At 42.8% G+C, this 12,516-nt stretch overlaps 1 protein-coding gene across 1 annotated transcript in view; it reads left to right on the top strand.

Annotated features, from left to right (window-relative positions):
- The window catches only part of LOC108926204 (thrombospondin type-1 domain-containing protein 4-like), a 38,499-nt gene extending 29,155 nt beyond the window's left edge, over positions 1–9,344 (top strand). Inside the window, exons 8-18 of the mRNA XM_018738785.2 lie at positions 1,164–1,368; positions 5,066–5,241; positions 5,338–5,437; positions 5,581–5,730; positions 5,823–5,952; positions 6,273–6,477; positions 6,754–6,927; positions 7,515–7,688; positions 7,898–8,077; positions 8,328–8,472; positions 8,655–9,344. Coding sequence (XP_018594301.2) covers positions 1,164–1,368; positions 5,066–5,241; positions 5,338–5,437; positions 5,581–5,730; positions 5,823–5,952; positions 6,273–6,477; positions 6,754–6,927; positions 7,515–7,688; positions 7,898–8,077; positions 8,328–8,472; positions 8,655–8,797 — 1,782 coding nt within the window. The 3' untranslated portion in view covers positions 8,798–9,344. The remainder of the gene's footprint in view (positions 1–1,163; positions 1,369–5,065; positions 5,242–5,337; positions 5,438–5,580; positions 5,731–5,822; positions 5,953–6,272; positions 6,478–6,753; positions 6,928–7,514; positions 7,689–7,897; positions 8,078–8,327; positions 8,473–8,654) is intronic.
- Positions 9,345–12,516: the final 3,172 nt, after the last annotated feature.

Genomic DNA, 12,516 nt, shown 5'->3' with positions numbered 1-12,516 from the left:
CTGCGTTTGATCAAGAAAAAGAGAGGAGAAAGTACAGTTTACTTTTTGTTTTGTTTCTAGTTGTGGTAGCTACAAATGCAGTTTTTCCTGTGAAATGGGTCCAGGGACAACAAGAATGTTTCACTGACAGCTCCCATGAAGCATTTGTAACTGGCAGGCAGGGTTCCAAAGTGAGCCAGAGAAACCACAGTATGGCAGGAAGCGCTCCGTCATTTATACTAGTAGTGACTGCAAAAAGAATTACTTAAAAACTATGTACGTTTGAGAATTGAGGAATAAAGTGCATAAATTAAATAGGAAAATGTAACCCTCTTTTGAGAAGAAAGAGATGCATAAGCATTATCATAAAATTATGTTTGACAGTGTAACATCTAGGAATGTAATGGTTTTACAGGAATGCAGCATTCAAAGTAACACCATAACTTCTCAGAGACGTAGTCGGACTGGCAGCTGCCCAAAACTGGTAGAGACTTTCCATGAATCATATCTGGGTTGTCAGCAGTGGCTCTCTGTATCTCTTGACAGACCTGTGTAACTCTCAGTTTCATCTGTGATGGGTGGGCATGCTCTCCACGTGTGTCAGATGCTGACAGCGCCGTGTCTTCTGGCTGTGACAATGAAATATGGGAGTCCTGCTCTGGGTAGTTCCATTTCCTGCAGCATCTGCTCACAGACGCAGTGCTTTACACTAGGATTCTCTCAATTTATATCTGTGCTGCTTAATACACGGCCTGTGAGGCTTTATGTTTTTTCTGTCCTTTGAGGAAAATTAGAATTTTAACACTCTAACTCCATAATCCTGAATGTTCTCATAAAATAAGCAGGGAATCACCAGTTTTACACTGAATATTTAATAGGTTTCATTTTACAGTGGTTGTGGGATGCCAATCAGATGACAGATATATACTCACGTGTTTCATGTATTTCAAACTTTATTGGTTGCTGAATGCATTTATTGTCCTCTGTGTTTTGTGAGTCAATTTGAGGAAAAAGTATCTCTTAAAAGTAAGCACTTGTACATTAAAAACTGGAAAACCACCAAAATGTTCAGCACACAGCCTTAGGTTTACATGTCTACAAGTTACCGTTAATAACCATCTCGATCCAGTCTGGTTGAGTGTTACTTCTGTGACTCCCTGTATCTTCCCTTTTTTCTCTGACAGAGCCTGGGCTGTGATGAATACTTGGGCTCAGGTAAGGTGGTGGACCGCTGTGGGGTGTGTGGTGGAGATAACACGGCCTGCAAAGTGGTTTCGGGCATCTTCACACATCCCTTAACCAAGCTGGGATACCACAAGATTGTGGAGATTCCAGAAGGTGCCACCAAGATAAACGTCACAGAGATGATCAAGAGCCGCAGTTACCTGGGTGAGTAGTACAGCACCTCAGCTCTGAGACTAGCCAACGATATCTTCAACTGTATTTTGTGACACTTAGTTTTTAGTAGTTTGAGTCTAAACATATGTGCCTCAGTTGAAACGAGGACTCTAAATTGTCCTTAGTGTGTGTATATGAATGAATGAATGACTGCATTATATTGCTTTGCTATATAAATAGGCGGATAAGTATCGTGTGATACAGCACATCTAACGCAGGTCGCTTTTAACAAAAGCTTCTGCTAGATAAGAGTTAATAATTATAAGTCACTTTGGACAAAAATGTCATGTAAGTGTAGCAGTGTTTCAGGATAAGCTTTTAATTTACCTGAGAGGACCTTATGTTAGAGGTAAAGATTCCTTGACGTCTGCAAGGGATTCCTTCACATTTGGTAAAGAGAACAGAAAAAAACCATAGGATTTTTATTTAAGTAAAGAGAAGCTAAAACTCCAATTGGAATTTCGCAGCATATGCTACAAGAGCAACCAGGGTGGGGTTTCTGGCTGCTGACACGATGATTAACTGGAATAAATCTCAGAAAGGATCATTAACATTAGAGAAATATATCCACTGGATGAGGAAGTAGGATTTTTTCATGAGACTACTGAACTTGTAGGGCTTTTGCTTTCAAAGGTGAAGGTCTAATTGCAGTCATGTGGCAGCTCTGTGGCAGATCCGGCTGGGGAACAGGGTGTGGTGGACCTTTGCTTCCTTAGACTGCTTACCTTGGGGGAAGTGTAAAAACAAGCTTTCATTAGGAGAACACTTTCCACCAGCTTCCCCATCCTTTTTAATTATGGTGTTGAATTTTTAGCAGTTCCAACAAGCCATATCTGGGTGATGGGACCTTTGGAAGGTACCTCTTGAAGTGATGCTGCAGTTGTGCCAACTATGCGATGCTTTTTCTAGTGCTAAGTTAACTCCAGATGATACATCAGTCACAAGGGCAGGGAAAATTTTTGGGCAAACAGTTCCTCCTTTCATTACCTGCACTGTGTGTTGGCTCTTGTTGAATCCCCCACCTCATGGATTGTGATTGAGGCTCGAGGTCGATGAGTACAGGCTGAGTGCTGTGGGCGACGTTGTACATAACCTACAGTCACCCCATCTGCTGTATCTCTGGGTGTGGGCTCAGTTTCTTCCAGGCCTCTCAGGCAGTGGATCAACAGTAGACAGAACGGTGCCACTCTCAGCGCAATCTTTACCATCTTAAAAAGAAGGGATGTTTCCCAGTGGGATTACCAGTTCATTTATCCAGTGTTCCATATCTCATATTATTAATAAATTGATATTTACAGCAAACTCAATTCCTGCTGGAACACAGGGTAAGCTGATTTTTGTGTTAAAGTGTAAAATAAATGTATATGGTTTCAGTGTAGAGTAAAATGATGGGACAGCACACTCAGCATTAGAGACATAAATAATTTGTACAACATAGATGTGTTTCAGCTAGTTGCCTTCATCAGTGTCCATATACTGTACATTACTCAAGGAGTGACACATACATTCTTCATTGTTCTTGGATCAGCTGAGACCAAAACTTAAAGGGTAACCATAACACACAGATAAAGTCAATAAGATGAGGATCATACAGTAAGTTGTAACAATAATCAAAATAAAATATCAAGGTAGGAGCAATGATTAAAAAAAGACAATCAAAAATTAGAACGTAGTCAATGAGACATCAACAATTATTGATGAGGAACCAAAATACAGAAGATCCATTGGTGAAAAACGGTTAAGAAAACACAGCTGATAAAGAACTTGGTTACAAAAAACAGTGTTAGGACATCTGTCCCTGTTACCCCCTCTTCTTGATAACTGTACCAGTTCGAGACCCATAAAGCAGAGAGCACCAATGTCATGCCCCACTGTATTAAAATATCTGTCCATCGGATTTAACATCTCTGTTTCTAATGGAATACCGAGTTCCTTATATATACTATTGATTTAGTGGTGAGACATTTATTGGGACCCAAGATAAAGATGAACAAAAAAGCAGTATTCGATAAACAATGCAGATAAACAGCTACAAGTCATCACAAAAGGTCTTGAAAACCTTGGTCTTCAAATAGTGTTTTATCTCAGATCAACCATTTATTGAATGACCACATAATAGAACATAAAGAGTCTTACCCTTTGGCTAACTAGAAATGCAATATGACCTCCCTGAACTTTCACTGAAAAACTTACAACAATATCAAGATACATGATGAGATGAAACGTGCAGATGTTTTGCAGAATGAAGAATGCGCTTTAAGGCTTGAGCAAGTTACATGAAAATGAGTGCTTTCTGATGATGTTTGCTTTCTTAATGTCAGTGTTTAATATGAAGAGGAAAATATGTCTACAGTATCTGACACAGAACATTCAGTAGAAACAACTTCTGAATTATGCAAACTTGCTTTCCTCTTTCTAATCAAAATCTGGATGGCCAGGATGTCCTCAGTCTCTCTTTTATGAAGGCCTCACTGACTAGCTATGGCGCAGTTTTCAAAAGCATTTTGTAAAAAGTATGCCAAGGATGAAGGGGCATGGATTATTTTGTACAATTTTTAAAGAGGATTACATGTGGAGACAAGCTATCATTGCGATTTCATAGATTTTGAATTTGGCTTTCGCTGAGAACTCAGCTTTCTGCTCTTCTCAGAACCACACTTTACCCACATAAACCACATTCTGTGTTCAAGACCAAATGTACCATTTATTTAGTGTGTAACAGACAATGTCAAGGTCATTTAGTTTGTGGAATTTAATTCAAATGTGAAAATCCATTTGCCATCATTGAGGTGATGGTGCTCTGTAAATTATGGACACCACATCTTCTTCTTCCAAAGATTGCATGTCTCTCTGTTTACCGTTATTGATTGGATTAATCTGTTTCAGATTGTTTATTCTGAGGCTGTTTTGTCTGTACTCCATGAAAATAATAGGAGTACAACTGAAGAAATAAATCCTTCAAAATGCCTCATCTTCCAGAACATTTTTTGGACTTGATAGCTAGCTTCTTAAAACCCTAACGCATCTTAAGTATTATATTGCTTGGAAGGTCTCACAGCTCTGTTGTTTTTGTGGATTCTGTGACTGGAACAGGCATTAGAGGCGAATTCAAATAGATGAATGCTTGCAGATGTTCAGCCAAAGAAAATGGAAGAAGTAACACATACAATAAACTGTCAGCATTTGTATATTTCAACATTCAGTGCTATGTGGCATTTTCCCCTTATTTTCAAAATTTCTTCTGAAGTGTGTAGTTTGTAGTCTTGCCAGCTACACTTGACCACACACACACATTTTCAGAACCGCTCGTCCCATACGGGGTCACGGGGGAACCGGAGCCTACCCGGTAACACAGGGCGTAAGGCCGGAGGGGGAGGGGACACACCCAGGACGGGACGCCAGTCCATCGCAGGGCACCCCAAGCGGGACTTGAACCCCAGACCCACTGGAGAGCAGGACCGTGGTCCAACCCACTGCGCCACCGCGCCCCCTTACACTTGACCATATTTTTTCAAATGATTTGAAGATCAAAATGTGTTTTATTCATTCTTTCACTATAAATGTTAGCAAACTGATTTCCAACTCCACAATAAGCTCTCCACTCCTTTCTTGCATTTCAGACCGTCTGGAATGTTCCCATCCGCTACTTTAATGCAGCTTCTTACTAGAAATATTGTTTTCTTTGCAGCCTTGCGTAGTCGCTCTGGACGGTCCATCATCAATGGGAACTGGGCTATTGACCGCCCTGGCAAGTACGAGGGTGTGGGAACCATGTTCCTGTACCGCCGGCCCAATGAGATCAGTAGCACAGCTGGGGAGTCCCTACTAGCTGAGGGGCCCACCAATGAAATCCTGGATGTCTATGTGAGTAACAAGGCCTAATTACCAAATGAGTTTCTCATCCAAACCTGCCTGGTGCTACTTGGGATTGCTCATCCGTAACATTTCTTTCTACATCAGATGATCTATCAGCAGCCCAACCCAGGGGTGCACTATGAATTCATTCTTCCCATTGAACATCCAGTCAGTCCATGGTTACCACCGGGTACCAGGCTAAGCGGTGAATTTTTTTTATCTGTTCTACTATTAAGACTACAAGTCCCAGAGTGCACTGAGATATATACTAGAGCGATCAAATTAAACTGCAACTAATGTTGAGAATCAAAGGCTTTTGAGCCTGAGTTATTATCTCCTGTCTGTTAGAGAACACTCTGAATGGTCAGGGTGGGTATGACCATGCCAGTGGAGGCTGGTACCCTACTCGTGTCCCTGACAACCAGGTGCCAAGGCCTCAGCGAGAGTTCAACTGGAAACTTGTTGGCACTACGGAGTGCAGTGCCTCCTGTGGCCGAGGTGGGTGTTGATGTCGAGCATCCCGCGCATGTCTCACTGCACAGTTTCTGGGCTGTTGTCTGGGAGGTTGTTACATTGTTGGTCCCTTGCAGGTTCCCGGTCTACTGTGTTCCGTTGCGTCCACAGGACCACTCACGAGCAGGTGGCAGACAGCCTGTGTAACAGCACCTCCAGGCCCAGCCCCCAGGAGGAGGCCTGCAGCGTGGAGCCCTGCCCCACCTTGTGAGACCCCGTTCTATACCTGTACACAGAAGCAGTACAGACTAAACTCAAAGGTGTATATAGCACAGCAGATGACATGTAATGGTATTTTATAGAGCAGTGTTTTAAGGAACTGATTAGAGGGTAGTAGGTTCAAATCTTAGGGAGGGAACTGGCTTTTGCCATAAAGTGCTGTACTGTAAGCGCTGAATTAATTTGGCAAAATGTGTCTGATAAGCATATCTGTAAATGTTACCATAGGATTATGTTACTTTATGATGTCAAGCTGAGCTGGTTCTCCCTTGGCCTTATATATAATCCCACTCTCTTGTGTTGTGCAGCTGGGACATCGGCGAGTGGTCTGAATGCAGTAAGACCTGTGGCCTTGGCATGCAGCACAGACAGGTGCTCTGCAGGCAGACCTATGCCAACCACACTCTAACTGTGCAGGCCAGCCGCTGCCGCCACCTGGAGCAACCCGACACAACCACCACCTGTCAGCTCAAGATCTGCAGCGAGTGGCAAGTCCGCACCGAGTGGACTAGTGTGAGTGAGCCTCCGTTTACTATTGTCATCATGTTGCTAAGGTGTGAGAGCTCCAGGAAATGCCTGTGCACTTTCTCAATTGATCTGGGAAGTATACAAAGACACTGTCATTCGTCTCTGTAATTTTTGGTCTATATCTTTAAAGCTTTTCAATGCGAAATGTTTCATGATGTTATAGTTGGAGTTGAATGATCTTTGAGTGATGGGATTACAAAAGAATATTTTCTGTTTAATGTTTAATGCTCTGTCGTTTCATGGTAACACCGCCTTTCCTAGTGCTCTGTCCCCTGTGGAGTGGGTCAAAGGACACGGGAGGTGCGGTGCGTCAGCAACATTGGTGACTTTGTGGCGGATGAGGAGTGCAACATGAAGCTAAGGCCAGATGACGTGGAGAACTGTGACATGGGCCCTTGTGCTAAGAGCTGGTTCTTCACTGAGTGGAGCAGCCAGGTACAGGTTAACACACACACTCCCAGAAGCCTAAACTACCATGCAGGCCATGAAATAGTCTTTTATTTTTGACTTAACTACAAGCCATCATTTTATGAATAAATATTAATGTAAAACTGGAAGATGATATGACTTCAGTCACCTTTTTTGCAGCTAGTGTAGCCTGGGAGCAAAAAGGGGTCTATTGGTTAAAGCCACTGCCTTGCACTCAGGGGACTCAGGTTGGAATCCCTGCTCCTTCTGTTGTAGCCTTGAGCACAGAACTTGGAAACTAAATGGCTGCAGTAAAAATTACCCAGCTATATACATGGGTAAATCATTGTAGGCAGTACAGCATGGTAGTTTACTTTGGAGGAAAGTGTCATGTAAATAAGTAAATGTATTTGTTACTATTTTTTGTATTATCATCATTTATTATTTACTCAGCTCACACTGTTGAACAGAACAATGAATAAGGATGTTGTGCCAACTGTGACACTACTTGGATCAGACGGATTGATCTGCTCCGTGAGGGTGACTTGTGGATTGTCAGTGCTCTTGGGATGTGTCTGCGGATGTCGGAGTTGACCTCTCTAACCTCTCTGCAGTGCTCTGCCCAGTGTGGTGAAGGGGTGCAAACCCGCAGCGTTCTTTGTCTGAACAATCACATCAGCAGCCTTCCGCTAGAGGGCTGTGGGCCAGAGCGCCCCCCAGATTCCCGAGCGTGTGACAACAGACCCTGCGAGGATCGAATAGAGTGGTTCGCTGGCCCATGGAGTCAGGTGAGGACATTTTCTGCATGTTCATGTGGCAGATTCACACACACTTTGGTCCTTCTGTCATAATGATAGCCATTCTGAGATCTCACATCGGACATGTCCGGACCCCCACCCATAATTTCCAGCAAAAATTTGAACCGAACATCTAACAAATACTTCCATGTTTAATGAAGTGCAAAGGTGATGTCACACAGGGGGCACTTTTCTCTCAGTGTTCTGCAGAATGTGGCCCAGGGACCCAGCAAAGGGAGTTGGTGTGCCTTACCAAGACTGATGGTGCTTTCTCAGTGCTGCCACTCTATGAGTGCTCCTCCCTGGAACGCCCCCCCCACCAGCGGAGTTGCCAATTGCGGCCCTGTGGAGCCAGGTGGTACCACACTGAGTGGAGCGCTGTAAGTACCCAGAAATGTTCATGACAGCCCACACGCTGCTCACCAAATAGGAAAGACAGGACTGGTCAGTTACGGAAACCTTACAGTGGGCTTGTCATGAGGCAGTGGGGTCATTTGAGGTACATCTTTATAAATGTCTTTATTGATGCAATGTGTGTTTTATAATTATGACACCACAGTACTGTAAGGAGCTTGTTGTGCAGAGCAGCGTTACCCTGTTTAGCCTGGGCATGTCTGTCTGTAACCATAGTGCTCCAGGACATGTGAGGGAGGGTTCCGGGTCCGGGAAGTGCGATGTCTCTCAGATGCTACGCTGCCCAGTGAGGCCTGCGACGTGCAACTAAAGCCCGAGGAGCGTCAAAGCTGCCATCCGGAACCCTGTGTCCCAGAGATAGGTGGGTGAACACAGAAGGGTGCAGTGCCCTCTGTGAGGAGGGTCTACACAGGGTCTACTCAGGGCTTGGATTCTCCCTGATCATCGTGACAGTTTACCGCAGTGTAGCTTCGGTTACTTAAGAGAACACTCAGTCCAAGTCCAAAAATTGAAGACATGATTGCACATCTTGTATCTATGCAGATGAGAACTGTCAGGACAAATATTTCAACTGCAATGTGGTGGTTCAAGCTCGCCTGTGTGTATACAACTACTACAAGACAACGTGCTGCGCTTCCTGCACAAGAGTGGCCCAGAGATTTGGCAGCTTCCGGGGACGCAGATAACGCCTCGTCACAGTCCTGTTGGCATTGTGATGACAGTGCTTCCAGAGCTGCCTGCTGCTCACCAGACTGACCACATTTGACCGCATTCAACCGTACTTGACTAAGACCTCCCTGTCCTCTTGGAGCCCTTCTGACTTACACTGCTGACTTGCCAAGAAGTGGACTCATGGTGGAAGTAACAACACCTCAGTTGTGGTTTGCCAGGTGGGAGTCTTGTTGAAGACCAGGAGTTTCTCCAAGGAACCCAAATGGAATATTTCCCCAGTGCAGAAAGCACATATCTCAGCTGGGAATTCTAAATGTGGACAGGGCTACATTAGGAGAAGGGAGAACAACCTACAGGAATCCTCGACAAACTGCTGGAATTTTACTGGGATTTCCTCCTTTGAATTATCTTCGAGAAGATTGCCTTCCCAATGGTACAAGAACATATACAGTGCCCGTCCCCCTGCCTTAATGTAAGCTAAACTGTGAAATGGGACTGATCCCAGCTTCAGCGGTGCTCCCGTGAAAACTATGTTTACCCCTCAGAGTTTCTGGGAATCAAACACAGCTCTACTCAATGAATTCTGCAAGAAGGTTGCAACATTCTGACTGTGGATTATGTTCTTGTTTCTGTTTTTAGTATGAATAATGTATAGATTATACTTTTTGTATTCCATATATTTGTATATATTTATGAGGAGATAAATTACTCATTAAATGTTGTTTATCAACTTTTGTAATCATCTGACTGAATGTTTCATTTGTCTAAGTTGAACGCAGCTTACATCCTAATTATACAAGCGGTGGTTTGCCAAAGGAAAGCAAGAGAGGATTATGCTTTGTGAAAGCTTTGGCTTGGGGTTCTTGCTCTGTTGGCCCCAGAGGGTCTCTTTTGCCTTTTAGCACTGGAGATATTTCCTACCAAACGTGAAATTAGAAAAATACCAACTTAAAAAAAAAAACTAACATTAAGCCATAGATTGGACAACTGTGGCTTTTAAGGTAAACAAAGATGGTTACTGTTTGTAAGGCTTTTTAGAGAGCTAATTCTCAGACAGTTACAATCATCCCATCAGGAAGTGCTGGTCTTCCATAGCCTCACAGCTGGACTTCCTCGAGACGTCGGGTATCAGCAAGGAGTAATTAGTTGCCTGTGCGGAGATACAATAAGTGAGCTGCTCATTCAAGAGGTGCAAGCTTTATTAGATGGCCCTGGATACCTTTTGTGTCAAAGAATTACTTATTTTTTTCAGTGGTACTTCAGCAGGCAAAGTACAAGGGAATCCAGATGACTCAATTCCTCACCTTTCCTCAGATCATGGGATGATTATTGCTATTATTTTGAACAATAAAAAACTAGTTAATGGATCAAAAATGTCACATAAAATACCAAAAGAAAACATTTTTATTTATGACATTAATCACCAACATCTTTTACGACACTTGTAACGAAATTATTGATAGCTTGTCTATTCAATCTATATTTTTATTCATTCATTATCAATAACCGCTCCTACCCAGCGTCGATGGTTAGGAGTCTATGCAGGAAGCACGGAGCATGAGCCAAGGTACACTTTGGATCGAGATACATTGTTTTGATAATTTGGCTCACCGATATGTAAAAAAACAAAGATCGCTTCCTGTTTCACTCTGCAAAGCACATTTTTGTTTCCTGGCTCTGCTTTAGTACCCTTGAGCAAGGTATTTACCCTGAACTGCTCCAGTAAAACTTACCCAGCAGTATAAAGGGGTAAATAATTGTAAGTATCTTAAAACACTGCAAGCTGCTTTGGAGGCAAATGTCAGCTGAACACTGGCAAAGTTAATAATACTGAATCTGTGATTTAGATTTACCTTAATGATCACTGCTTGAGATCATCAATGTGACAGAGAGACAGGAAGCACAGAGCTTTTTTGTTATAGAAAAAGCATGACCATGTTAATAAACTGCTTGAAGGAATATCTATGTCTCCATCCAGCACCTATAAAAGAGAGGAGTACAACCACCATTTGAATAAAGCTATTCGCATAAAGTTATTAGTGCCATTATGAATAACCGGTTTTTGAATTACTTATTAGATATCTGACTAGCAAACCCCATTATTTTTAAAAAAATAATTTGTAGCCCTTTTGCCTCATTAGGTTTCTCATTTAAATTATAATAGAGCAGAAGACTGATGAAATATTTTAATGGATGTTACATGAGTAACTTTAACAAACGTGATTGTCAATTTATAATTTTAATAATCATTTTATAATGTACCAATTTGTTCTTTTATCAAACTTCTGATACATAAACAGTGCTACTTTTAAATTTAATTGAATAAAATATTACAATACAAAAACATTCAAATTCATAACATCCTGCTATTGCATTCTCAGACCAAAGTATATTTTCTAACTTCAGTAAACATTCAGCAGGTTGATCCATTCAAATAAAAAGTGTCGCATTACACCACTCTACTGTAAGTGTCGCTCAGTCAATTTTAATTTAGTGTTTATGCTCTTCATTAAAATAATTGCAAATTCTAAATCAAATTCTCAGATGAATCGTTTCAAATACAGAGAAGGTACTTTTGGAATTAAAATTTGATTGCCACAAAAATACATATACAGTTCTACTTTAGTACATTTTGTGATCACTATTCAGTACATGCACCTAACGTGGGAGCTTTTTTCCTTGACACATTCCTGTCTTTTGCCCTGCAGATCTGTGTCGCCGTGGCCCTTTTTCCTGTTATACAAATGCCAAGTTGATAGGGATGGATGTGCTCCTGAACACTGTTTTCTTATTTTCGGTCGGAAGTAAGACTAAGAAATGAATGAGAGCTTGCAGAGCAGTGAAGTGTGACCATAATGAACCTGTTTCCCACAGAGCGATGAGGGCCTGGATCATAATGCCCACTGCAGCCGGACAGGCACGGAGGCCATTACAATGGAGTGGCTGGCTTACGGCTCTGTCTGGGGGGTAAGAAAAGATACAGAGAGAGCAGTTTAGGCCTCTAATCGTGAGGCATTTTGACAAAAAGCCACCTGCACAGATGCTGTTGCTCTTTGTTGTAGGACATGAGCGCACAGTCAGCAACTTTATGCCTTGTAAGCTGGGGAAAAGAGTTTGTCCGTGAACAAGGGAGTGAAAGAGCAGCTTTTGAATTCATTGTTAAACTCGTTATGCACAGAGGAAGCAGTTACTTTAGTTTTCAGCTGTCACGCGGAACCGAGGGAGCCGGGACGGCTGGACCCAAGCGCAGAGTCGTTCGTCTGGAGTCAAGGGATCAGGCAAGTTTTCGGTGTCAGGGACAGGCGAAGGGTCGGTTGATCGGCGGTCGGGGTCAGAGCAAAGATCCATGGGCGTGGTCAGGGGATGAAGCGAAGGGTCGGTCAAGCGGCGATGAGGATCCGTGGACATGGTCGGGAAATAAAGCGAGGGGTCGATAACCGGAGAACGTGAACTGTGAACTAGAGATGTGCATGAACAAGACATCACGAAGAAGGGCGGTTGTCCCTGACGAGATTCCGCAAAGGTATGGGTGCTGAGGAGGGTCTCTTTAAAGGGTGAGCAGTTAGTCAGGAACTGGAGTCAGGTGCTGTCAATTGGGTAGTGGGCGTGAACGTGACATGAGCTTCTAGCCGCTGTTTATAAGAACATTTAAAAATCAGTATGGCGCATAAAAATCTTGCCAAGTTAGTCAATAAAATTGCGTGGACTAGGCTATCTTTCCAGCCATATTTTC

Source organism: Scleropages formosus, chromosome 7 (genome assembly GCF_900964775.1).
Source record: "Scleropages formosus chromosome 7, fSclFor1.1, whole genome shotgun sequence".
Taxonomy (NCBI): domain Eukaryota; kingdom Metazoa; phylum Chordata; class Actinopteri; order Osteoglossiformes; family Osteoglossidae; genus Scleropages; species Scleropages formosus.
Note: the sequence above shows the minus strand (reverse complement) of the source record. Positions and strands in the feature narration are given on the sequence as shown.